At 38.5% G+C, this 27,640-nt stretch overlaps 1 protein-coding gene across 1 annotated transcript; it reads left to right on the forward strand.

Moving 5' to 3' along the window:
• The first annotated feature begins 18,999 nt into the window (after nt 1-18,999).
• Nucleotides 19,000-27,437, forward strand: SNRPF (small nuclear ribonucleoprotein polypeptide F). Its single transcript, XM_029205395.1, has 4 exons — nt 19,000-19,156; nt 21,080-21,205; nt 26,318-26,382; nt 26,991-27,437. Exons 1-4 carry the CDS (start codon nt 19,154-19,156, stop codon nt 27,055-27,057), a joined length of 261 nt encoding a protein of 86 aa, XP_029061228.1. The 5' UTR covers nt 19,000-19,153; the 3' UTR covers nt 27,058-27,437.
• The last annotated feature ends 203 nt before the right edge of the window (nt 27,438-27,640 follow it).

Here is a 27,640-nt window from a genome sequence, read left to right on the forward strand (position 1 = left end):
TGTTTCAATATTATGCTTTTCAGATTTATTCATATGGATCATTAGCTCTAGTCATTTATTTTAACTGCTGTGTGGCAGTAATCCATTGATTAAATTATAGCACAATTTATGTTACAATTGATGGACATTTGGGTTGTTTCCAGTGTCTTGCTCTTTTAAACCATGCTACAGTGAACACTCATATTCACTCACAACACCCTTGTGCACACGTTTGAGAGTTTCTGTAGTCTGAATGCCAAGGAAGTAGTGCTCAGATATAGATATATATATATATATATATATATTTTTTTTTTTTTTGCAGTACGCGGGCCTCTCACTGTTGTGGCCTCTCCCATTGTGGAGCACAGGCTCCGGACGCGCAGGCTCAGTGGCCATGGCTCACGGGCCCAGCCGCTCCACGGCATGTGGGATCCTCCCGGACCGGGGCACGAACCCGTGTCCCCTGCATCGGCAGGCGGACTCTCAACCACTGCGCCACCAGGGAAGCCCTCACGTATATACTTTTATATTCAATTTGCATCTCCCTGATTAGTAGTAAAACTGAGCTTCTTAAAAAATATGTTTTTACCACCCAAGTTTCTACTGTGAATTGCCTATACCTCACATGTGTCTATTGGATTGCTAGCATTTTCCTTACCGAATTCTTGGGGTTCTTTACATACTCTTGATATGAGTACTTTGTAGGTTTAATGCACTGCAAATATTGTTCCCCAGTTTATGGCTCGGCTCTTCACTATGTTCATAGGACCTTTCTTTTTAATGTAATCAACTTTATCTATCTTTCCCTTTTTATAGCTTAAGAAATCCTTTCGCAAGCTTTTCTCCTTTATTTTCTTCTCGAATGTTTAAAGTTTTGATTTACATATTTAGGCTTCCATGTTGCTAACTTTTGTGTATTGTGTGAGGTTGCGAATTTGTTTTCTTTTTTCTTATAGATAATAATTGTTCCAGCATTATTCATCGAAGAGACTATCTCTTCTTTATTGTTCACTGTAGAAATTAGTTGTGTCAAATTTCTCTTGTATGGCGCTACTTGAATAGGACCTTGAGTTTCCGTCAATTGAGTCAAGTGTATCTACTGACACATTCCACCTGTGGGCTTTTCCCTACTCACATGCTGAGCCTGATTTGCCATCTGCCTGAGAAATATTGGTCAATCTCAGCACCATTCTTCCTAATGTTCCCAGACTGTGTCTGTGTTCTCACCACTGTTTCTTTTCTTGCAGTCCATACCCTTGCCGTTTGCACTCCTTTTCTGGATTCTGAGTTAGGGTGACCAACCATGCCAGTTTGCCCAGGACTGAAGAGTTTTCCCAAAACAGGACTTTAAGTGCAAGAACTGGGACAGTTCTTGGCAAACTGGAATGCGACAGTAGGTCACTTTTGTTTTTACCTCCAGTTTCATCTTCCTCCTATATTGACCCCTTGACTCTTTAATTTGGTGTTATCTCTGTGCTCACCAATCATCTTTACGTTGAACTTATATTTGTTGAGCACCTACTATATCAGAGGCTGTATGAAGCATTTTCACATACAGTATCTCACTGAACACTTACAACAGCTCTGTATGCCTTCCTTTTATACACGAGGAGAGTTGCATATAATTGGCAAGGATCACAAAATTAGTGACACAAAAGATTGAAACCCAAGTCTCTTGACTAAAAGTATTTTATTTCTACTAAACTTGCTATCATTCTAGCCTGAGGAAAACACAGTTGTGGTTGCATGCATGGGGTCCACCTCTGTACTAACTGAACTTCTGGGTGGAACCTCATTACGCCTAGCCTCTCGCTGTTCATACCTTTTTGGTTGAATGTTATTCCTGGTACATTTGACAGTGTATGAAGTCAACTTCATATATTATAAAGCAAAAGTCACAATTCCATTTGTTTTGCAACAGTACAAACATCTCAAATGTTTCATTAGGATAAAAACTAAGAATAAAGAGAAACATGAATATTATAGCATGGCACATCACACTGCCACATCAGATTGTATCCCTCCAGTCAAAACATCACTGCATGGATGTGGGATCTTTTCATTTTATTGCATCTACTTTATCAATTGTTCCCTTTTTATAGCTTATTTAAGAAATCTTTCATTAAGTTTTCTCCTTTACTTTCTCCAAATCCCAACTTTTATTTGTAGATTATTAATACAAAATATTGTTTGTGTAAATATTAGTTCCCCAAATATCGACAGGAGTTAGGTAGGGGAAAAAATAATCCAATTAGTGTGGGAAACAAATTTCTTTATTATAGAACTTCTCAGTCTTTATTTTGTTAGTTTGCATTGTTATTTCCCCATACAGAGATAGTATAGTACTTCTCAGTCTTTATTTTGTTAGTTTGCATTGTTATTTCCCCATACAGAGATAGTATAGTATCTTCCAAATGATTTGACCATGAAACCTTTTTGTTTTCTTTTTTCATAACTTTTCCCATTCTTTGGAATATACATAGGGAAATTCTGTTTTCATCTGTCACAGCAGAATACCCTCTAGAGGGCAGCAGATTCCCTTGGCATATGGCCAATCACCTGTTCATTGAACAGGTTGACAAGGGTCCTGGAACATGTTCTATTATTATTCAGTTCATGGATGTAAAATTTCTAGTTCCTATAGCAGGAATAGGCATTGAAATTTAGCTTAAGCCTGTTAATAAAATAAGTGTGTGGCACTAAGATAAATACTCAAAAATCAACTGAGTCTCTGATTGATCACAATTACATCATTGTATTATAAAGTTCAGATAACAGATCATATCTTTTCCTTCTTCCTTTTTATCTTCAATCAAACTACAAATATTAACCAAATGTTCTATAAGGAATAAAATGAAGTATTACAAACAGTTCCTTTCCCAAGGAGCTACTAAAAGATTGGGGAGATGTTTAGATAAAGCAACACGTTACCTCAGTGACTGTCACACCTGCCTGTAATTTTGAATCACCTAGAGGCACTTTTAAACAATAACAATGCCCAGGTCCCACCTCAGAACAATTAAATTTGAATCCCTGTGTTTGGTCTCAGGCATGTCATTAAAATAAATATTTTCAGATGACCTGATGAGCAGCCAGGGTTGAGGACCACTGTTTTATAATGATCAAATAATGTTTTAGGGAAGTAGTTTCTGACCTTTTCAAAGAGGAGCAGAAAGTTAGGCTTCTTATCCTAGAGGAAGTGTTTTAAATGTGGAAGAAACAAAAAGAAAATAGTCATTCTTACATCCTCTGTCCAAAGTTAACATGTGTCAACATCTTTATTCTTTCTTAGCCATCAGGATTGCATACAACAGAATCAAACAAAAACCCCACATCTTAGAGTTCCTAAACTTAAATTCAGAAAACATTTCCTAGTCTTACAGCAAAAGACATCATGTTTTTGCCTCCAAAATTTCATTATAGCTCACCTTAGTTAACAAATAGCCTGGCACATTCCAAGTAGATCCACTGGACCCATGAGGGCCTCATCTGACAAAAATAAATTCTATTCAGTTGCTACTTGAATAGAGCTAAGAGGTTTATTTGTACAAAAACTAACTGGTGAGACAGAGGAGGAGAGAGCAAGAGATTAAGAAAATATGAATGACTATATATCTTTCAGTTGCAAAGAGATATGGAACAAGAACCTGCCTGGATGGCTGGAATGAGAAGTGTAGGCTGTAATTATGGATTGGAAGTTTTCTTTATGCAAAATTAACTGGTTTACAGTGGGAAGTGAATGCATGGAAACATGTCTCGTTAACATCACATTCTTTTTTAAAATTAATTAATTTTATTTTATTTTGGCTGTGCCGGGTTTTAGTTGTGACACGCGGGATCTTCATTGCGGGGCATGTGGGATTTTTATTTTGGTTGCGGCATGCGGACTCTTAGTTGTGGCATGTATGCAGGATCTAGTTCCCCGACCAGGGATCGAACCCGGGCCCCCTGCATTGGGAACGCGGAACCTTATCCACTGGACCGCCAGGGAAGTCCCAAAATCATGCATTTACCATGAGCTCAGTTAGTGTCAATAACCTGATAGGACGGCTGTTTTTAGGGCATCATAGAACTGGAGACCTCCTGAAGACAATGACAAGTCTTTGAACTAAAAGATAGTATTTGAAAATAAAATACAGGCAGAAATAATGGGTGCAGTTCTTCTGAGAGCTGATAGATATTTTAAGCAAAGAACCAGATCCATCTTTTGCAAAAGGCTTTAGAAATCAAACTAAAAATGCTTAGCTAGGTCTAATGAAGTGTGCTTTGAATGATCCAGGGGAAATATTATTATCCCTATTTTATCGATGAAGTATCTAAAATCAGAGAAATTAAATAACTTTCCCAGGCCTGCAAGCAAATAAGAAGCTGACTGGCTTCAAAGTCTTCATGCTTGACTACTACACTGTATTGCCTCAGAACTTACAGAAAAAACTTCACCTTGCAATAAACACATGTATGTACGCATCACACAAATTACCTGTTCTAAGGCACATCTTTCAACATCTCTAAAATTGGGATATTACCAACCCTCAATAGGGTCTACAATTATAATTGACACCTATATTGATACATAAATGATACCTATAATTATAACTGAAACATAACTGGTACATAAAACAATGGTATGTCTTTGAAGTATAGTAAAATAAATCTCAGAGGCACTTGCAGTTGTTCCTGCCCATAGGAAGGTGTTCGTAAAATCAGAAATCCTTTTCTTTTTTAAGAAAAGTGATGAAATAAATACAAATTTCTGTGAATGAAAGTTCATTCACTCTTTTAACTAATTTCTTGAGTTTGGTGATCAAAGTAGCAAAAACTCTGGAATCAGATGGACCTGTGTCAAATTCTGCCCAAACTATTTCCAAGTTATGTGACCTTGAATAAGGTAACCTAATCTCTCTAAACCTCAGTCAAATGAAGATGTTAACAGTAACTCACAGAGTTATCATGAGGATTCAATGTAATAATTCATTGAAGGGACCAGCACAATGTTTGGCACATTTGATAAATATTATCCACTATTATCACTATTGGTTTAAAAAAGTCTGTTACATGCCTCCATTGTGTCACACAGAGGTCTAAGGTTTGGTAATGACCTTAAAACAATGAAATAAGGAAAAGATTTTGCTCTCATAACGCTTATATATATCCTAGGAGAAAAGGACACAATTATTATTGTATTTACTATGTGACCAGCACCAGGCAAATCACTTTGAGTTAAAAGGTGAGTTAAGATGACTTGCCTCTCCTTGAGTGATTTACAGTGTAGTAACCTAGTTAACTAATATTTAAAATCTAATTGTAGAAAGCCTCTTTGAAAGTAGTTATGTCCCTAACAAGGTAATTAAGACATTTCTATTTGAGGTCTAGTAAGAGATTCAAACTAGATAATCCAAAAATATTTGTCGAATCGGATTGGGATGCATATCTCTTCTTTCTAGTTCTCTGTGAGTTGGGAAACCAAATGGGGCCTTCTCCCAGACAGTTTTTTAAAAACCAGTTTTCCTTTAAAACTCTTACTATAGAATCACAGGAAATTTAAAAACATTAAATAAATAGCATTCACCTTGCAATTACACATTCAGATGTTTCACTCATTGCCACATGTATTATCCTCACATATTAACTAAGTTGTCCTTTATCACTACAGTAATGATCTTCTATGATAACGATGTGCTGAGTCACCAAAAAATTCAATCCACCGCATAAGGTGAGTTAGGCCCCAGTGATAATTCTTCGTGATATTTTACCCACCTCTAACAAACTTCACATTTATATAAGATGAGAACAAGAGGAAGTGAGATGGTTTCGTGGCTCATTTTCTTTATATCAGATGAGAACTAGAGAAACCATGGTGGTTTCATGACTCTTATCTCATGGCTCAGGAAAAAGTAGCTGAGCCAGCAGCAATCTAAGACCATGTTCCACTTAAGTGATATTCCTGGTCTCAGTTTTCTTATTTGGAAATACAGGAATTGAAAGAGTTTTTTTCTTTAAGTATTTTTTGCAAATATGTAAGTAACATATATACTGATTTCTGAATATTTGGAAAAAACAGAAAAATATAAAAACAACCTATAATATCACCCAGAGAGAGCCAAATATTAACATTTTGACATATTTCTCTCTAGAAAGAGGAAAAGACAGGTGAGCACATATATATACAAATTAGGAATGGGATATGACCAAATGCATAGGTGAAATCAACAGACTACTTATTACTTTATGAAAGTAAATAAAAACAAGATATGAATGAATCTCAGGAAAATATAAATTACATTAATTGACTCAAGAATAGTAGAAAACCTGAATAGATCTATAACTATGAAGAAAACTGAAAACACTTGCAGAACCATACTTCCACGAGGTAGGTACCATTACAACCCCCATTTTATAGAATGAAGGGGCTACATGTCAAAGAACTAGCAGAGCTGGGACTTGTCAGTGGTTTCCATGATCGCAATCACCATACTCTAAGTAGGTCTGGACCCCAATGAGAAAAGACTCATCCTATGGTAGGCAAGTTATTTAACAATCAGTAACCCAGCACCTTCTCTGTGCATTGTTCTGGGTGCCAGGGATGCAAATATGAATAAGTATGCCATGGTCCCTGTGTTCAAGAAGCTTCTGGTTGACTCAAGACAGACAAAGAATTATACAGACTATATTGCAACATGTTCATTGCTATAACGGAGGTAGAAAAAAGAAGCATTGCCAGATCCCAGAGGAAGGAGTGATGCCGTGGGGGACAGGGAAGGGATCATACTGAATGTACCATTTGGGCTGGCTCTGGAAAGGTCAGCAGAGAAGGGAGAGAAAGGCATTCCATGAAGAGGGATGTGCTGAGGCAAAACGCTATAGATAATCGATACATTGATGTGTCATTAAATCTCTCTTTAAAAACAGTGCAAAGAGACATTATGCTGCTTTTGACAGAAGGCAGCAGTTGTCAGCAGCATCTTTTCCTTCTTCCATCATGACAAAAACTGCTGTTAGTTCACATTAAAATGGTAGTGATATTTGGCAGAAATCTACTGTATTCTTCCTTAATGAGTTGTCAGAGATTCTGCCATGCCATTTGTCTTCTAAACAAGTTATTATGAAGGCTGTCAGTAAAGAGTAAAGATGAGGATAAGCAATATATTCACCAGTCAGCAGGGGGCTGAGAATCTGTTCAGTCAGAATCAGCAGGGGGCTGTGGGAAAATGTCTGTTCTTTAAGCAAGCCTATGAAGGACTACCGTTCAAAAGAGAGGGTAGGTTTGTAAGAAGCTAAGAAAGTCTTCCTCTAATTTAAACTCCCAGGAGCTTTCTGTGGGCACTCTATCTGCTTATGGACAGAGAATGAAATAAAGAATAACAGACATTCGGATATAAGAGTGATCTTAATTTTGACCACTCACCAAAACCTAATTTGGAGACTGACAGATGAATCTGATACTATACAGAAGGTCATGTGTATGGGTAATTAAGTGGACAATCACATATGTCAAAATAATTCACACTCAGTCTGCAGTATAGAAATTTCGCTCTTACTTAGGCTATTGATTACGTGCGGAATTAAGGATTAAGATTGATTGTGTGTGTTTGTTTTCCCTGAGTTTCTTACACTTTGGATTAGAAGTGCTAAGGAGCAAAGTTAGGAGAAAGATCCTGGCTCTGAGGCTCATTCCTTGTGGGACTTTGTGCAAATTATTTAGCAACTCTAGCTAATAATAACTGCTTAACAGAATTGCTGTAAGGATTAAATGAGATAATGTATGTAAAGTGTAGGCACATAAGTGCTCAATAAATGGCAGTCATAATGATGCTGCTGCTGGCTTAAATATTATTATTATACAGATCCAAGAACAGTCTAGGATTTCCTCCAAGCATAATAAGTTCCTGTAAGGAGAAGAAAATTTTTATTGTCTAAATAATTATGGATAAGTAAATTATATTATGAATAAAAATATTTTCTGCTGATAAATTTAATATTTTGTCAGTAATAAAATCTAATTTGTTATCTATGATTGGATAGAAACAGAATCAGTTTCAGTTCCCTTTCTTAAATTATTACATTTCTGATTGCTCTATTATACGTTGAGAATCAAGATACAGATGTTAACAGCATCACTGCAAAATCTCACTTTACAGTGTATGGCTTTAAAAGAATTATATTTTACTGCCTAACATTCTCAACATACATGGAAAACTGAAAGATTTAAGCTATGAGACACTTACTGAAAAGCTATTCTGTCTTTGGGAGGATGAAGGGTTAATCTCCTGTAAGTGAAGCCATAGTTACAACTCAAGGGATATTCTTTATTTTACTCTTCAGTTCATTCCAGCTATTAATTTAAACTATCAGAGAATAATAGTATATTAAAGGTGGAAAAGTCCTTAAGATGATCTATTTCAATCCCTTAATTTGACTAATGCAAAACTAAGGCCTACAGAAGTCAAGGGACTTCACGAAATATCAATGGGACCAAGGGTAATATTAAAAATTTTTTTGTTTTCAGAATTGCAGCAGCTATAAATAATATAACCTGATAATTGCTAGAAGTAAATAATAGAACTAACTTGGTATGGAATAAATCTGACTTTTGAAATCTTAACTGGTTCTCACACCTGGGGTTAAATATCAGCTATTTGGGACACTGCGAATAACATTAGGTGCTTCATTTCTACAGCTCCTTGAGTAACAGCCCACTACATTTCTACAACACATGGACATGTTCTTCAGTGCCTTAGAAGCTAAAGTGCTAGGGCTTCCCTGGTGGCGCAGTGGTTGAGCGTCTGCCTGCCGATCCAGAGGACACGCGTTCGAGGACACGGGTTCGTGCCCCGGTCCAGGAAGATCCCACATGCCGCGGAGCGGCTGGGCCCATGAGCCGTGGCCGTTGAGTCTGCGCGTCCGGAGCCTGTGCTCCGCAACGGGAGAGGCCACAGCAGTGAGAGACCTGCGTACCGCAAAAAACAAAACAAAACAAAGAAGAAGTTAAAGTGCTACTCAAAGTCCATCATTTTAGACATTGGATAGAAAAGGATATAGAATCATATTTGGCTTTGGGAAATTTCACAGTTCTTGGGATATATTAATATATCACTCAAATATTTGTCTATATTGTCTTGTTCACTGTAACTCTACTATATATTGGCTAACAAGATCAAATAAAATAATTTTTTAACAAAGGATATTCTTTGTGTTTGAGAATAACACAGAATGGCTATTTTCCTGTAAGCCAGTTGATGTCACTCTATAAAATAGGCAGTAATTATGATAAAAAACTAAAATAGACTTCTTAACCTTACACTTCAACAATTTTTCACTCATGCATGTTCAGTCATGCATGTAAAGCTGTCATTTCCAATCTAGACTATTTCTGATTAGTCTTAGCTATTCTGAAGCAATGCCAATCAGAGTGATTATGTTATCACTCTTGTGGCAATTAAATGCTCTATTTGTTTACTACTGAAAGCATGACTGATCTGATACATAGTCAAGTTACAAATAGTTCTGTGTCTGATATTAATGAATGCCCATAATGCATTTTTCCAAAGTTATTTCTTCACAGTTAAAATGACACAATTTACAATGAAAATTTTTCCTCTTTAAATCAGTGGTTCTCAACTAGGGGCAACTTTGCCTCCTGGGGACATTTGGCAATGTCTAGGGACATTTTTGATTGTCAAGACTCAGGGGGAGGAGGGATGCTACTGGCATCTAATGGGTAGAGGCCAGGGATGCTACTAAACATCCTGCAATATATAGGACAGACACCCCCCTTCAACCCCAACAAAGACTTATTTGATCCAGAATGTCAGTAGTGAAAAAGTTCTGGAGATTGATGGTGGTGATGGTTGTACAACAATGTGACTGTACTTAGTGCCAATAAACTATACACTTAAAAATAGTTAACGTGGTAAATTTTATGTTATGTATATTTTACCACAATAAAAAGAAATCAGTAGTGCTGAGACTGAGAGCTTTGAATCACTGAGAGTCCTTTTGTAAGGAATGTATTTCAGTACTTCTAGGAAGGCTAAAAGACTCTGCATCTGATAAAGTGACATGAATAAAGCAAACAACTTTACTTTCTTCTATTAAATCGTATTTTGTTCTCTCTTGACTTGCTTCCAAGTTTCTTTCATCCACTAGTGAATGATTCCAAACAATTAGTTTCCTCACCAACATGCATACCGCTGCAACAAAAATGAAAACAGAAACTATAATTAGGGTTTTTGTTTGTTTGTTTTTCCTTAGGCTAGTTTGACTTAGGTTTCAGTTACATGCAACCAAAAGTCTTGACAAATATAATGGGCAGCAAAGAAACTTGGACACAGAAACACAGAAAATAAGAAAATTTGACACATGGGCTGTATGGAGAAGAAAGAACAAAACAATATGAAGCAACATGCTCCAAAAAACACTAAAGATAGAAGTGAAGATTTATTTTCTTTTTCTGGTGTTAGTCACAAAGGCAGCTAAATGCAGGCGTCCACTCAATAGTGTCCCATTAAGCAAGTTTATCAAGTGTAGGCTCCAGCCTCAACCTATGCTTCTTCAAATCTACCTTCCCACTACTTTAACTATCTTCCCTGTGTTCAGAGTTGAACCCGGTAGTAATTAGTCATTTCACTTTATACTATTTCAGCTCTGCAAATATTTTATCAGTATTCCCTCTTCCCCAATTTAGTCAATGGTAATTAAAACATTTCTTATTGGGACAATACATATTATTAATAGCTCTTGCTGAAGCTGGATTAGAGTATATCAGCAAAGCCATAGCCCTTCAAAAGTTTTGATATTAACACAAATGAAAATGAAGCTCTAAAACTGAAACACAACAATTAGAATCAAAAGTTTTCTCACCTATAACATAGCCAGATCATAAAAATAAATATCTTATGCAACTTTTACTAAAATTACTCTTAGTTCCATAACAGCACATTAGAAAAAAGATGCTGATAATCTGTCAAAATAAGAATTTTAGTCATATATGTAGAGAAATTCTTGTCACAAAATTTTAATTGACGAAAGAGATGGGGAGAAGAAAATATAGGGAAATATTTTAGTGACTTTGTGTAAAGAAAAAAAGTAAACCAAATGAAAAACAGAAACTATAAAGAAAATGATTAGTGAACTGAAAACATTAAAATCAAAATTTTCTGTGTGGCAGAAGATACCATAGGCAAAATCAAAGTTCAGGCGACAGTCTGGGACAGTGTTTCTCAGAAGCACATAGTCACCACCTGGGGAGCTTTTAAAAGTACTGATTCATAGGTCCCATTCCCAGAGATTCTGATTTTATGTGGATGAAGATACAGCTGAGGTGCCTAGAGCTTTAAAAGCTCCCCAAGTGACTAAAATCTACAGCCAAGATGAAGAAAGTTGCAATGCATATAACCTATAAGGTATTTTTAACCAGAATTATAAAAGAATCTTATACGTCAATGAGAAAAAGTCAAAGAACCAATGTAAAATTGGACAAGGGATTTAAACAGGCAAATAATGAAAGAGAAAACTCAGATCAGTAAACGTACAAAAGACGCTCAGTTTTCTAGTAGTCGGGGAAATCCAAATTGGTACGAGATGCCTGTTCACACTAAGCAGGCTGGCAAAATTACAAGGGTTTGTAATGCTGGGAAGCAACGAGAACTCTCAAACAGTGCTGGTAGGAGTGTAAATGGGTACGACCCTGTGATCGTTAATTTGATGTGTCATCTTGGCTAGGTTATGGTGTCTGGTTGCTTGGTCAGACAGCAGTCCAGATGTTGCTATGAAGGTATATTTTTAGATGTGATTAACCTTTAAATCAGTAGAGCTTGAGTAAAGCAGATTGCCCTCCATGATGTGGGTGGGCTTCACCCAATCAGTTGAAGGACTTAAGAGCAAAGACTGAGGTTTCTTGAAAAAAGCAATTCTGCCCCAAGACCGCCCTGCCTAAATTTTCAGTTGCTGAGCTGCCCTGCAGATTTCAGGCTCAAGCCTGTAACATCAACTCTTACCTGAATCTCTAGCCTGCTGGCCTGCCCCACAAATTTTGGACTTGTCTGCCCTCACAATCTTGTGAGCCAATTCAGTAAAATCTCTCTGTCTCTGTCTGTCTCTCTCTCCATGTTATACGTATATGATATAATCTGTGTGTGTGTGTGTCTGTGTTTTTGTGTGTCTTGTGTCCGTGCGTGTATACACAGAACCTCCTGATCCTGTTTCTCTGAAGAACCCTAAATAATACAAATTCACTTTGAAGAACAGTTTGGCAATTTCTGGAAAAGCTGAAGTTGAACAAGTTCTAGAAAAGCTAAAGATGGGCGTGGTCAATTTCAGATCTAGGTACGCAGCCTGCAGTCCCTCTCAAAGGGGCAGTACTGGCATTGTGGTCGGGAGCTGTAAAATGAGATGAAGGGGTGGAACTTCTCTACGTTAAAGAGTGTGGGGTGGCGTGGGAGACAAATATGGCAAAATGTTAGAATGTGCTAAATCAGAGATGGAGTGTGTTTCATGTTGCCACGTTATTTTCTGCACTTTGTATGTTTGACATAGTCTGAAACTTTAATAAAAACAATTTTAAAGCAACTTCTGTTAAGCATGATGGCAATGGAAGTGGCCCTGACTGGTAGCCCAAATGCATTTAATCAAGCTCCAAGTAGAAAAGACAGTCTCAGCAGAGAGTAGGGATGGATGAGGAGAGGGTTGAAGGAGAAAGCAAATAACTCAAGGACCCCAAAACTTTCAGAAGTCCCTTCGCGCACAGAACTTCCTTTGGTTTCAAAGATGGTTCATTCATTGTTAACCGGCAAAGGAGAGCATACACATTTGGCAGATTAAATGAGATCCACAGACATCACTGGTCATCTTGACCTTCATTACTTAGTTAAGGCAGTGTTTGCCCAGTTTCTCTGCTGTAAAGGTACTATTTTCTCTTTTCCTAGAAGTTTTTGAGGATCATCTTGGAAAATATGATAAAATAAATGGTTAACTTGCTGTAATATCAGTAGAACCCTTTGATGATTATTGCAACTGGGATTTATGAGAAGCTGGGAGAAGACAGCACACACCAAGGAAAAACTATAAGGATTTGAGTAGGACCGAGGTAGGAAAAAATAAAAGATGTTGCTTAGTCCCTTGTAGTTCACTATTTTTCTACTCTGCCTTCCTTTCCTTGCCTTGAAAGTGTTTTTTCTTCTTCCTTTTGTTAACTGGGTCCAGTTAGTTCCACATGGGCAGGAACCAAGCCTCTATTTGTTAATCTTTGTATCCCCAGAGCCTGTAATAGAGTCAGTGATAAATAGATGCTTACTGAAGGAAAGGAACGAAAGGGGAGAGAAGAAAAGGGAAGAGAAAAGATGGGAATAAAAGAGGAAATAACTGACCATAACAGATTATCAATGTATTCTTTAATATTTATTTTATGTTCCATACACAATTAATTTATTATAGGTGGAAGCAAAAGAAAAAAGAAAAAAAAAGCCACATACCATTGGCAAGGTTTTCCTTCTCTGAAAGCATCAACCTAAATTAAGACTAGAAAGAGCAGCGATACCTTATGCTTAACAAATGTAGCATCTTCAGCGGAGCTCCCTGTTTGGGAGAAGAGAAACAAGCATTAAGACTGCAGTTTCAAGGCTTTATTGCTTTCCTCACCTATACTTATACTGTAGTATGCCTGTGGCATCATCTAGATCAGAGCTGAGTCTGGTCATCATTTTCTTCCATGTGTTCATTCATTCACTCAATATAGGCAAAGTGAAACACTGCCTTGGGTGTTATCCAATTGAGTGACGGGCTAGGGCCAAACACTGCAGGCAGGGATCTGCAGGCAGAAGGGTCAGCAGCCTGTTTGGCATCCCATGGACAGATATGTGTGGGCTTGGCATGGCTAGATACTTCAAGGGTTGTGCTCCAGAAAAGCAAACTTGCCTGCCCCCTCCTTGTGAGAACAGCCTTGCATGTAGAGGAAAACTGGTCTTCGAGCTTGGTTGCCAGCTGCTCAGGGTTGTTCCATACCAGTGCTGGGAACACTAGTGGCCTAGCAGTGCTAGCACCTGGAACCCTTGCAGAGAGAGGGCAAGGAGCCACCAAGCCCAGCAGGCTTACTACCAGGCAACCCAGAGGCAGCCACAGGGATGGCCCAGCAGACACTTTTGTTTGTCTCACCACACTCAGTCCTCATTTAGCAGTAACCAAACACTGAATTTTTGTTTACCTTGCACTTAAGGAACTTATAGTAGGATGTCAAATACATGTACACGAATACCACAATACAGAACGATCTATAATATGTACTGTGTGAGTAGTCCAATTATTACGAATAGAGGAGTTTTTATGCCTTCTCATATTTTTGGCCTCAGGTTAAATATCACCTCCTCAGAAAAGCCTTCTCTGACTTCCAGAAGGAAGTCAATTCACTAAACGCACACTTGCTGAATTACTGATTGCTTTTGAAATTTTCATTACATGCAAGATTCACTGCAGTCATTTTGCCACAGCTGTTTTCCTCCAAGGATTTATGGGTTCAGCTCAGTTGATTATCAATTTTGCGTGCATTTCATCTGAGGATGCCTAGCACTGTTTGAGGGTAAACTTTCCATCAGAAAGCTTTTGCTGTCTTCTCTATTTTTGTAAACTGGAGCTTTGCCTCTACCCTGGCCACTCACTGACAGTGAAACCATTGCAGGGAACATTCTGAACAACCTGTTTTAGATATTTAGCAATTTTTGGTATATTCGTCATTTGGCAGACTGGTCTTTAGACAAATTTAGGCAAAATAGAACTTCCTTATCTGAGTTGGTTTCACTTTCCACCATACCGTTTCTCTATCTCCCCGCCCAGTTCACTTCCTTTCAGCACATAATAGTTGTAATTATTTCTTTGCTTTCTGGTTGAGTTTCTCCCACAGATTGTTCCTTTTGGAACAGTTGCATCCACAGCCCCTAGAATAATGATCAGCACGTTGTGACACAATATATATTTGCTGAATAAATGAATGAAAGTTTCAAGAAGGAAAGGATCTCTTTTAATTATTAACTAATTTAGTCATCCCAAACCTCAGGAGGTAGAGACTACCGTTGGCCCCACTATACAAATGAAGAACTCAAAGTCAGAAGGCCCATGAAGGAACTTGAACTCGAGCAGTGCCTATTCCAGAGTCCACACACTTTGCGCTAAACTACCTCTGGTAGCACAGAGGCACCCATGTTACAGAAAGACTTGTACAGAGATACATGGACATAAAGGAAAGAAATATACATACATAAATAGAATATTCCTAGATTGATATTTAATATAGTAACAAATCAAGAAACAACTTAAATCCCAACAATTAGGGTATATCTATATATATGATAAATATTATGCAGCCATTAAAAATATTGACACTGAAACATTCCTAAGAAAGAGAAATTATTTTTACTATAATGTTAAGTAAAACAGGATAAAAATTTATATATTATTCCAACTATATCAAAATACATACACTTATACATAGAGAAAAGAGATGATAACAAAATTTAACAGTAGTTATTTCAGCATTGGAATTATAGTTGATAAATACCCCGGGACAATGAAAGGTGATAATGAAGCTGGATAACATATTGATATACAGCCTAAAATAGAATGAGTGTAAACAGATGGCATATAAGAGGTTAGGTAAAATTGTAAAAAGTAACCTAATTGTTAGAGTAGAATTTCTGAGGGTGACAGAGACCACTCTGTTCACGTTGCCTTTTTCCTCCTGTGCACTGACAAAGCACACTTCCCAGCCTCCATTGGACTTAGGTGAGGTCATGTGACTGTGTTCTAGCCAACAGAATGTGGAAAATGATGTGCATTGCATTAGGGGACAAAATGTAACAGCAACAAATGAGTTAATGAACAAAATCTTTTTTTCTCTAAAACAGAGGGTAGCTGGTGTTAAAACAGGATAGATGGTGTAGAACCATGTGACAGAATAACTAATGGCCTGGGGAAGTTTAAGAGAAGTCTTCAGACCTAAAGTGCCCATTTGAATTGGATCATGGAGATAAGAATTTTCCAGGCAAAGCAAACAGGAGAAAGGATTTCTAGATGGAGAGAGTATCATGTGTAAGTACATGGAGTTGTAAAAAAAAAAACACACACACAAAAAAACATGGCCTGTGATTCAAAGGCCAGCTTTGTGGTTTGTGGGACAGAAAGGAAAGACATAAAGCTGGAAAGAAACTTTGGGAAGGAACTTGTTTTAGGCCGCTGGTACATGGGAACCAAAAAAAGGTAGCAGAGTAGTATGTCCAGATTTTCATTTTATTTTGGAGGAGGGGAGGTTAGAGATACTTCTAGCAACAAGGTGGGTAACAGATGAAAAGTAGAATAACAAGCTTATTTTTAAAAATTTGATTCACTGGAAACATTTGAGGGATGAGGGGGATGGGGACTGTACAGCACAGGAGACTGTGGGAGAAGTTCTATGTGGTTTTGTTCTGTTTCGTTTGTGTTTTTTTTTTTTTACATCTTTATTGGAGTATAATTGCTTTACAATGGTGTGTTAGTTTCTGCTTTATAACAAAGTGAATCAGTTATACATATACATATGTTCCCATATCTCTTCCCTCTTGCGTCTCCCTCCCGCCCACCCTCCCTATCCCACCCCTCTAGGTGGCCACAAAGCACCAAGCTGATCTCCCTGTGCAATGTGGCTGCTTCCCACTAGCTATCTATTTTACGTTTGGTAGTGTATATATGTCCGTGTCACTCTCTCACTTTGTCCCTGCTTACCCTTCCCCCTCCCCATATCCTCAAGTCCATTCTCTAGTAGGTCTGTGTCTTTATTCCTGTCTTACCCCTATGTTCTTCATGACATTTTTTTTTCTTAAATTCCATATATATGTGTTAGCATATGGTATTTGTCTCTCTCTTTCTGACTTACTTCACTCTGTATGACAGACTCTAGGTCTATCCACCACATTACAAATAGCTCAATTTCGTTTCTTTTTATGGCTGAGTAATATTCCATTGTATACATGTGCCACACATCTTCTTTATCCATTCATCCAATGATGGACACTTAGGTTGTTTCCATCTCTGGGCTATTGTAAATAGAGCTGCAATGAACATTTTGGTACATGACTCTTTTCGAATTATGGTTTTCTCAGGGTATATGCCCAGTAGTGGGTCGTTTGTGTTTTGAGAACAGTGAAGTCCCCTTTTGAACAGATTAACTTCCAAGTGCCTGTATGATTAGAAATTTTACTCAAAACTCACCACTGCCACCTTGTGGAAGTACGGCAAAGAACCGAACTGTGTTTAAAGTCAGTTTTTAACACTGGTCAGCTAGCTGAGGGGTTCCCAGCTTTTTACCCGCAAAGGGTTTTATTATCTACCCTCCCCCCAAACTGAATCTATGATTTATGAAACTAAAAAAATCATTTATTGACAATTTGCTTTCCCATTTTTATAAATCAGATACATATATAAATGTCAATCAGAGCTTCTGATCCATGATTATCAACTAGTATTTGTATTTTGAGTTGATTTCATTCTAATCAAAAGCAGAGAAGCATCAGGTTTTCATCATTCTTATACAGTCCCTGTTAAATAAATGTACGATTTGTTAGTTGTTTTGTTTATTTTTTAATAATACAAATAGTTTGCAAAGCCTCAATACTACCTGCAAAGTGATCCAAGTCTGTGGCCTGTGTTTACAAATCATGGATCTAATCCAGTGGTTTTCAACAGGGGATGACTGTGCCCTCCAGAAGACACTGGGCAATGTCTGGAGACATTTTGGTTATCACAACTTGGAGGGAGAGCATTGCAACTGGCATCTACTTGGTAGAGGCTGGGGATACTGCTACAATACATCCATTCTACAATACAAAGGGCAGTCCCCACAACAAGAATTGTCTGGCCCCAAATGTCACTAGTATTGAGGTTGAAAACCCCGATCGAGTCCAATCCCTTTATTGTTGTCAGCGAAGAAACTGAGACCCAGAATGGTCACATGACTTTTCAAATTAGGCAATACATTCAAGGGTTCCATAAATAGAACATATAAAAAGGCATACAGGACTTGAACAGACATTTCTCCAAAGATATACAAGTGGCCAATACGCACATGAAAAGTTGCTCCACATCATTAGTCATTAGGGAAATACAAATCAAACCCACAATGAGACGGCTTATTATTATTAGGATTACTAGGATGACTATGATAATATTTTTTAATGGTAAATAAGTGTTGGTGAGAATGTGGGGAAATTAGAAATCTCATACATTGCTAGTGGGAATGTAAAATGGTGCAGGCATTGTGGAAAGCAGTTTGGTAGCTCCTCAAAAAGTCAAGTACAGAATTACTGTATGACCTAACAATTCCACTCTTATATTAGAAGGATCAATCCGTGATAGCGTAAACATCCTCCACCTTCTGCTATAAGTGCAGTATAAAGACTGTAGCGGGCCTCTGCTCACAACGCAAAAGAAACAGATGGAGCGGGAGCCCACCACACCATGTTCTAGACTCCATGTAACCTCATCTGAAATATATTCTGTACTTGACTTACTTCGGTGCGTTTCACGTCCCTTAGCCTATCTAGTCTTGCTTCTCCCACTTCCCCTGAAGTGGGTTGACATGAGCATTGAGCATTACAGAACAGAGAGAAGGGGACCGTGTCAGAGGAGACCTCCCAGCACAGATTCTGTGGGAAAGTGAGGAGGAAACCCGAGAGCCCCAAATTCGTTCTCCCAGGTGTACGAGGACAAAGGAACCCCCCACTAGCCAAGTTGGCAAGACATGACGTCCACTCTACAGGGTACACAGTGCACCCTCGAGGTAGGTGAGCAAACGAGAAACCAGAGCCGCCTCACGGCATTTGCAGCCTCGCAGGCATCCTCCCGTTGGCTTAGAGCAGCCGGTTTCCCAGAGGCCCGCGCACTGCCATGGAGGCGCGCGCCCATTCGGCGCAGCTGGTTGCTAGGAGACATGCCCAGCCACCTCCTCCAATCAGCACGCACCTCTTTGCGTCCAATCACAGAAGCCAGGAGAGAGGTAGTTGGAGGTGAAAGGTCACGCTGCTATTTGGCGGCCATTTCTCTGAAGCTACGCGGTTGGGGACCCTGCTGTGGCTACTCCAATCACGAGGGTCGGACGACAGCTGGGTCGGCGGCGAGTAGCCTGCAGCATTTGCCCACTACTGCAGCAGTAGTCGCGATGGTAAGGAGAAAGAGAGCGGCCAGTGTCCCGTGAGAGAGAGAGGGCGGGTGACCAGCCTTGCCGGGCCTGGTGGTTGGTTCGCGCGTTTCCCATTCATCCGCGTGAGGCGCGGCGCGCCGGGTGGCCAGCCCCTTTCTCCCTGCTCTGGGTGTCTGAGGCGCGCCCTCCTTCCGAAGCGCTCCCCTCCCCAGGAGTGCCCCTGCCCTCTTCCCCGTCTTCGTTTTGTATCCGAGCCTGAGGTGTCCTTGCTGCCTGGGGCCACAGGGCTGGGGTAAAAATGCAGCGGTTTTTCACGTCCCACTTATCACACTCCACAATCCGCTTTCGTCCCGTGATGTTGGGGGGCCCTGCAGCCCTTTGGAATACAGAGCCCAGGCATTGAGCATTTTCCTGTTCGTTTAGCAAAGCTTTACTGAGCGCCTGCCACCTGCCAGGGCCAGGTAACGTTCTAGGTGCTAGGAATATAGGATAAAAAGTACTGACGCGGACCCTGCTCTAGGTTAACTCAGACATTAATCAAACAACGATAAATACATAATTTCGAATAACGTTAACTGCTAAGAAGGGAGCAAACGGTGCTGTGAGGGGGCGCCGTGGTACGTTAGAAGAGTGGTTACAGGCGGCATCCCTTGGAGGAGGGATTGAACCTGAAATCTAAGAGATATGGAATGCAGCCCCGTGAAGAGCAGGAGGAAGCGTGTGTACCTCAAGCTCAGGGAACAGGAGCACAGGCTGTGAGGCCGGAAGGAACACCTGACTAGCTGGAGGAATTGAGAGAAAGCCACAGCCGCCTGCAAGGATAGTGGTCATGAGATAGGGTCGGGCAAGACCTCTTAGGCCGTTTTAGGAGGTCTGGGTTCCACTCCAAGTGCAGTTGGAAGCCATCGAAGCATTTTAAGCAGAGACATGGTATGATAAAAATAATACTTGCCATGTGGCTAACAAGTTGGAGAAAGATGAGTGAAAACTGGAGACCCATTTGAGATCACTGTGAATGTGCTTATTCTAGAGGGTTTAGTAGCCAAGTTTCTTGGTTTTCTTTCTTTGGCCGATGAGTGAGCAGATGAGGAAAGGAAGAAAAGTCTGAATTCACTGGGGGTACTACCGGTTAGCTGAATAAACAAACATTAAGTGACTGCCCATATGTAGGAGGCACTGCAAAGTCAAAGAAGACCCGGTCCTAGCTCCTGGAATTCAGTTGAAGATCGTGGAGCATGATCTGTCCCTGCCTCCTTCTGTAGCCTCATACAAAACTAATTTGTGTGTCCCTGAGATCCCTTGTTCATTCACTCTTCCCTCCTTTTACATAGGTACCCCCACCCCCACCCCCACCCCCACCCCCACCCCACCCCACCCCACCCCACCAGATCAGCCCTTTTCCCTCTGGAAATACCTCTCATCCTTTAAAACAGAGGCATTACTTATTTCAGGCAACTCTTCCTTTTCTTTTAACCTGGATTGTTTGATTGTTTGGTACCCTTGTACATAGCATATCTCCTCTTACTACATTGCAAAATAATTGTCTATTTGCATGTGTTTTGGCCCTCCCCCCTCCCACTGTGGGCCTGAGGACAGGGACCGTTATCTGCTTTTTTTTTTTCTTTTTTCTGCCTTTACCTTTGTTTCTTTATGACCTTGGAACAGTGAGTGATGCATATTAGGTGTTCAGTGTTTCTTAAGTGAACAATGAATACTTCTACAAGTCTTGATGGATTGAAGGTGAAATTGGCTAACTGGGTATTTAAGTTTCTCTGATGTTCTTCAACAAAAGTGAAAATTATGTAATAATGTGAGAGGGAAACAAGAGTTTTGCTTTATTTGGATACTATAAAATATTGGTGATTTGATAGAGAAGAGAGTAGGTAATGGAAGCCAAACTAAGGAAAAATAATCAATTGGGTTCTTTTTTTGTTCTTTGTGCAGAGTTTGCCCCTCAATCCCAAACCTTTCCTCAATGGATTAACAGGAAAGCCAGTAATGGTGAAGCTTAAGTGGGGAATGGAGTACAAAGGCTACCTGGTGTCTGTAGATGGCTATATGAACATGCAGGTAAGCTGAAGAGTTACAAAGGTCATTAAATTGTATTTATTTTTCTTCACCTGACTCCTTAAAGGTTTAGTGTGACTTACAAAGATGTAATTAATTTAATTGACAAACACAGAGCAAAATTCAGGAATAAAGTCAAGGCCAAGGAGGGTGTTGTAACTGTGATAACTATGTATGAGACATATTAAACCAAAATTCAAGCACGGATTTGACTCCTAGCGGTTAAAAGTAAGAAGAGCTCAGACATTTGATTCACAATGCCATAAGACAAATACACTAGAGTTCGCAGAAGAAGCAAAACTTTTCCCAGCACTTAGCTCTGAGAGAAACTTTTCCAGTGAAATTCTTAAGTCTTTTGATGAATGCTAAATGTACAACATCAAAGTAATTTGATAAAAGCAATTCTTTTTTTTTTTTTTTTTTTTTGCGGTATGCGGGCCTCTCACTGTTGTGGCCTCTCCCATTGCGGAGCACAGGCTCCGGACACGCAGGCTTAGTGGCCATGGCTCACGGGCCCAGCCGCTCCGCGGCATGTGGGATCTTCCCGGACCGGGGCACGAACCCATGTCCCCTGCATCAGCAGGCGGACTCTCAACCACTGCACCACTAGGGAAGCCCGATAAAAGCAATTCTTGAGGGAGAAAACAGACTGACCAAAAGAATTAATGAACTGGCTACTTGTCTATTAAACTAGCTTCTGTAAATGTTTCAGCCACGTTTTGTTTTTAATTGAGGTAAAATATATATAGCACAAAATTTACCACTTTAACCATTTTCAAGTGTGCAACTCAGTGGCATTAACTGCATTCACATGGTTGTGCATCCATCACCATTATCCATTTCAAGAACTTTTTCATCATCCCGAAGGGAAACTACCCATTAAACAATAACTCCCCATTCCCTTTGCCTCCTGGTAAACACTGTTCTTTTTGTCTTTATTCTAGGAACCTCATATAAGTGGAATCCTACAATATTTGTCCTTGTGTGTCTGGCTTATTTCATTCAGCATGGTGTTTTCAGGGTTCATCCATGTTGTAGCATGTATCAGAATTTCATTCCTTTTTATGGTTGAAATATTCCATTGTGTGTAGCGGTCCCTCAGTATCCTTGGGGGATTGGTTCCAGGACCTGCCTGGTATACTGAAATCCACAGATGCTTGAGTCCATACTTGGCCCTCCGTATCCGTGGTTCTGCATCAGCTTGTTCATGCGGTCTCAAACCTGTGTTGTTCAAGGGTCAACTCTACCTCATTTTAATCGTTCTTCTGTTGGTGAATATTTGAATTGTTTCCACCTTTTGACTGTTGTGAATAGTTCAGTGAACATAGGTGTACAAATATCAGTTAGAGTCTCTACTTTCAGTTCTTTTGAGTCTGTATTCAGAAGTGGAATTGCTGTATCATACAGTAATTCTTTGTTTAATTTTTTGAGGAAGTGCCAGACTGTTTTCCACAGCAGCTGCACCATTTTACATTCCACCAACAATGTACAAGGGATCCAGTTTCTTGACATCCTCACCAACACTTGTTATTTTCTGGTTTTTTTTTTTTAATAGTCATCCTAATGAGTGTGAAGTGGTATCTCATTGTTTTGATTTGCATTTACTTAATGATTAGTGATGTTAAGATCTTTTTATGTGCTTATTGGTCATTTACATATCTTTGGAGAAATGCCTGTTCATGTCCTTTGTCCATTTTTAAATTGGGGTGTTTGGTTTTTTTGTTGTTTAATTCAATAGTTTTCAGACGGGTTTTTGAAGAAAGAGTTTGAGGTTATATTTTCCTGAAGCGCAGGTATTTATGTGACTGATTAATGGCTGATGAGTGAACTTTAAAGGGTACCTAGACAGGTGGTCAAACCAATCATGACTCCAAGTATTCCAAACTGATAGTGCAGTAGGCACAGTACTAATAGGAGCACTTGTAGGCCCAAAGCTGACATTTTCCTTAATTTAAGAGTTTACCACCTGAACAGACAATGCTCAGGTCCCCAAAGTTCTTATAGAGCATGGTTTTGGCCTGGAAAATTCCCTAAGCAGGAATCATTTACCAAGGCCATAGAGAAATTTGAAGACTATATCCATTGTGCTGAAAATGTTCCAGACTTAGATAGTGGTGATAATTACATAACTTTATGAATATACTAAAAACCACTGACTTGTATACTTTAAAAGAGAATTTTATAAAGAACTATATCTCATTAAAAGAAAGGAATAAAGAATACCCACCAAATATTTGGTTTTAGAAGTAATATGGCTTCCTAGTGAACCTGTCAGAGTTATGAAATGTTATCTCTGAGTAACTAACTGCATTGGTGATGCTTTTGAGTTTGTTCACTCAGTGAATATTTACTGAGAGCCCCTATGTGCCTGGCACTGTGAATACACCAGTGAACAAAAACAAAGTCCCTATCCTCAAGAAGTTTGTGTTTTAGTGATGGGAGATGGTAATATAATGTGATATGGTATCAGGTAATGATAGATGCTATGGAGAAAAAGAAAGCAGAGATGGAAGAGGGTGACAAGAGTGTACAGTATTAGATAGGATAGCCAGGGAAAGCCTCTCTGAGGAAGTAAATTTAGACAGAGACCAGAATTGAGTGAGCAACTGAAGAGAGTGTTTGGGGAAGGAGCATCCCAATCTGAGGGAACAGCAAGTTGCAAAGGCTTTGCGGCAGAAACATGCTTTTTCTTTTCAAGGCACAACAAGAAGGTGAGGGCAGAGTGAATTACAGGAAGTATGATAGAAAGATTGGAATGGTAGTCATGGAAGACCTTTTAAGGGATTGTAAGAATTTTGGATTTTATTTAAAATCTGATAATATACAAACAGCTCATACAACTCAATATCAAAAAAACAAAACAAAACCAAACAACCCAATCAAAAAATGGGCAGAAGACCTAAATAGACATTTCTCCAAAGAAGACATACAGATGGCCAAAAGTCACATGAAAAGATGCTCAACATCACTAATTATTAGAAAAATGCAAATCAAAACTACCATGAGGTATCACCTCACACTGGTCAGAATGGCCATCATCAAAAAATCTACACACAATAAATGCTGGAGAGGGTGTGGAGAAAAGGGAACCCTCCTACACTGTTGGTGGGAATGTAAATTGGTGGAGCCACTATGGAGAACAGTATGGGGGGAGTTCCTTAAAAAACTAAAAAATAGGGCTTCCCTGGTGGCGCAGTGGTTGAGAGTCCGCCTGCTGATGCAGGGGACACGGGTTCGTTCCCCGGTCTGGGAAGATCCCACATGCCGCGGAGCGGCTGGGCCCGTGAGCCATGGCCGCTGAGCCTGCGCGTCCGGAGCCTGCGCGTCCAGAGCCTGTGCTCCGCAACGCGAGAGGCCACAACAGTGAGAGGCCTGCGTACCGCAAAAACAAACAAACAAACAAAAAATAGAGTTACCATATGACCCAGCAATCCCACTCCTGGGCATATATCTGGAGAAAACACTGATTCAAAAAGATACATGCACCCCAGTGTTCACAGCAGTACTGTTTATAATAGCCAAAGACATGGATGGAAGTAACCTAAATGTCCATCGGCAGATGAGTGAATAAAGAAGATGTGGTACATATGTATCACACACACACAATGGAATATTACTCAGCCATAAAAAGAATGCAGCAATGCCATTTGCAGCAACATGGATGGACCTAAAGATGATCATACTAAGTGAAGGAAGTCAGACAGAAAATGGCAAATATCATATGATATCACTTAAATGTGAAATCTAAAAAATGATACAAATGAACTTATTTATAAAACAGAAACAGACTCGGAGACAGAAAACAAACCTGTGGTTACCAAAGGGGAAGGAGTGGGGGAGAGATAAATTAGGAGCTTGGGATTAACAGATACACACTGCTGTGTATAAAATAGATAAACAACAAGGACCCACTGTATAAAACAGGGAACTATATATTCAATATCTTATAATAACCTATAATGGAAAAGAATCTGAAAAATGGGGTAACTGAATTACTTTGCTGTGCACCTGAAACTAACACAGTATTGTAAATCAGCTATAGTTCAGTTTTTTTAAAGTGTGGTAGAAGGCCTTTGGAGCATTATTATAATTTAGAAACCAGTTTAAATGTTGGTGAACATCTGCCGGAAATAATCACTTTAAAAAAAAATTAGTTGATGTTAATACATTATTTCTGAGAGCTATTGCATACAAAACTAATTGTTGGCAACAATTTCAGACAAAACCATATCCCCTGAGTATAAGAGGTTATTTTTTGTTCTCTATAGGAGAAGGAATAATATCCAGTAGCATTATTAATTCATTAACATGTTTTAAATGCCTTACCTTATATCCTCTCTAAGACCTATTTTTCTTTCCCTTTGCCCACTTGCCTAGTTAATGAAGGAAACGTCCCTGTTTCCTTTCTATCTTGTTCATTTCTTTTGTGAGTCCCAGTAGCACTGATTGTAATTTTTTTAAATTATAAGTAAAGTTTATTATCTTTATGTAAAAGGAAAGCTAAACATTTTGATGTAAAATTAGAAATAATAGAGTTCTCTAAAGTAACTATAAAGGTCACTCTTAATTAAACCTCCTCTTAAGAACTTATTTTTTTCCTGTTTATTAGCACATAATTTTTAAAAATTCTTATTCAGTTCTTTAGTTTGGTTGTTGACTAATATAAGAGTACTTGGTATTTTAGCCATAGCTTTTGTACCCATTGGGTTCCTCAATATGATATAATGCTATTACTCTGAGAAAAGTTAACGTCTGTTTCTTTAGACCTGAATTATTCACAGCTTGTTCATAAATTGGAGACTGTCTTCCTTGACATGTTGTTTTAATGTTTAATAGAAAGAAATATTACATTATTGAGATATTTAAAAAATTGTGTTGAAACGAGCTTTATTATATATCAGTTCTACATCCATCAATGTTAACTTTACTGAATGTTTATATGAAACCAAAAAGTACTACAGTAGTAATAGAAAGCTAATCTTCTAATTATTGTAGGTAAATGTGAGTCATTGGTACCGAAAGGTCTCTGTTAATAAGTTCTCTCACCAATATTAGGTGTATAATATTATTTTCCTCTTGTGTGATTATACTAATATATTTTCTTTTTATTTAAAGCTTGCAAACACAGAAGAATACATAGATGGAGCATTATCTGGACATCTGGGTGAAGTTTTAATAAGGTAACAAAACATCAGTAGTTTATATTAGGAGTTACTGGTGAGCAGTAAAAATACCTGTTTAAATAAACTATTAGTGCCCCAATCTCAGAATTACTTTTTTTAAATCACTATTAATTTTAACATAACATTCTACAACTAGACTTCAAGATTCTTGAAATTGTTAAACTTGTCAAAGCAGATTTAAATATTTGGGAATTGTTCATTCCTAAGGTTTTTCTAGTGTTGATATTAAACTTTCTAGCTCTTAACTGTACCTTTTTCAGTGGTTTTAGTTGCAAGAGCTTGGTTTTGAATTTTAGGTGGGTCTGGCTGCTATTAGGGATTCGTATTACACTTATTTTCTAGAACTAGCTTCACATCTCCAAATTCTAGTCATTATTCCCTTTGGGAGATCATAAAGATACCATTTTTTAACAACCGCATGGTATAAAAATGAGTGTGATGTGCTCTTTAACAAACCAAAGGTAAATTTTTTTAAAAAAGAGAAAGAAATGATGTAATTTTAGCATTAATATTTTTGTAATGAAAAAAATCTAATAAATGTAGTAATTCAGATCTTATATGGTTTCTTGTTGGAACAACAAAATGGACTGTTTTTCTGTTTACAGGTGTAATAATGTCCTTTATATCAGGGGTGTTGAAGAAGAAGAAGAAGATGGGGAAATGAGAGAATAGCATCTTTTGGGGGGAATTTTTTTTATATATATTTGTAGACAATAAAGATTTGTTTGTTTTTCAACTTGACTGTGAGCTATTCATATTCAGATATTTACATGCAGAGCTCAAATGTTGAAACAGTTGAAAAATTATTCACAGAACTAATGCTTTAAAAGCCACCCAACTTTATTCAAGTTGGTTTTCATGTAAGCCCAATGCTGTATTTTTTTTTCTATAAGGGAAATTTATTTATATGCTCTATAAATGTTTATGAAAGTCAATTTTAGCCCTTGTAATTGTATATTAACTGAGACCTTTTAAAAGCAACTGTTTCTTTTAGAGTTATTTTTGAGCCACTTTTGACACATATAAAGTTAAATATTTTCTTAGAGTTAATATAGACTGTATTATTTTACTTAGTAGTCAATAAATTACATGTTAATTCTATATCAATGTGAGCTAAATGATATGCACATTACAGCTAAAATTGAAACGTCACCTGAAAATTAAGATGGTTTTGAGTATAGAACACAACAGAAATTGTGAACTGACATGTAGGCTGAAGACATATGGTTTGTTCACTTAAGAGAATTAAGTTTTC

The sequence above is a fragment of the Monodon monoceros genome, unplaced genomic scaffold, assembly GCF_005190385.1.
Source record: "Monodon monoceros isolate NGI ecotype Baffin Bay Population unplaced genomic scaffold, NGI_Narwhal_1 Super_Scaffold_6, whole genome shotgun sequence".
In the NCBI taxonomy this organism is placed as follows: Eukaryota; Metazoa; Chordata; class Mammalia; order Artiodactyla; family Monodontidae; genus Monodon; species Monodon monoceros.

Bases quoted from the DNA above. Each gene is read 5' to 3' on its own strand.
- SNRPF (XM_029205395.1), top strand. The intron at 21,206-26,317 runs GTAAGCTGAAGA...TTTTATTTAAAG, and splicing joins ATGGCTATATGAACATGCAG to CTTGCAAACACAGAAGAATA. The intron at 26,383-26,990 runs GTAACAAAACAT...TTCTGTTTACAG, and splicing joins CTGGGTGAAGTTTTAATAAG to GTGTAATAATGTCCTTTATA.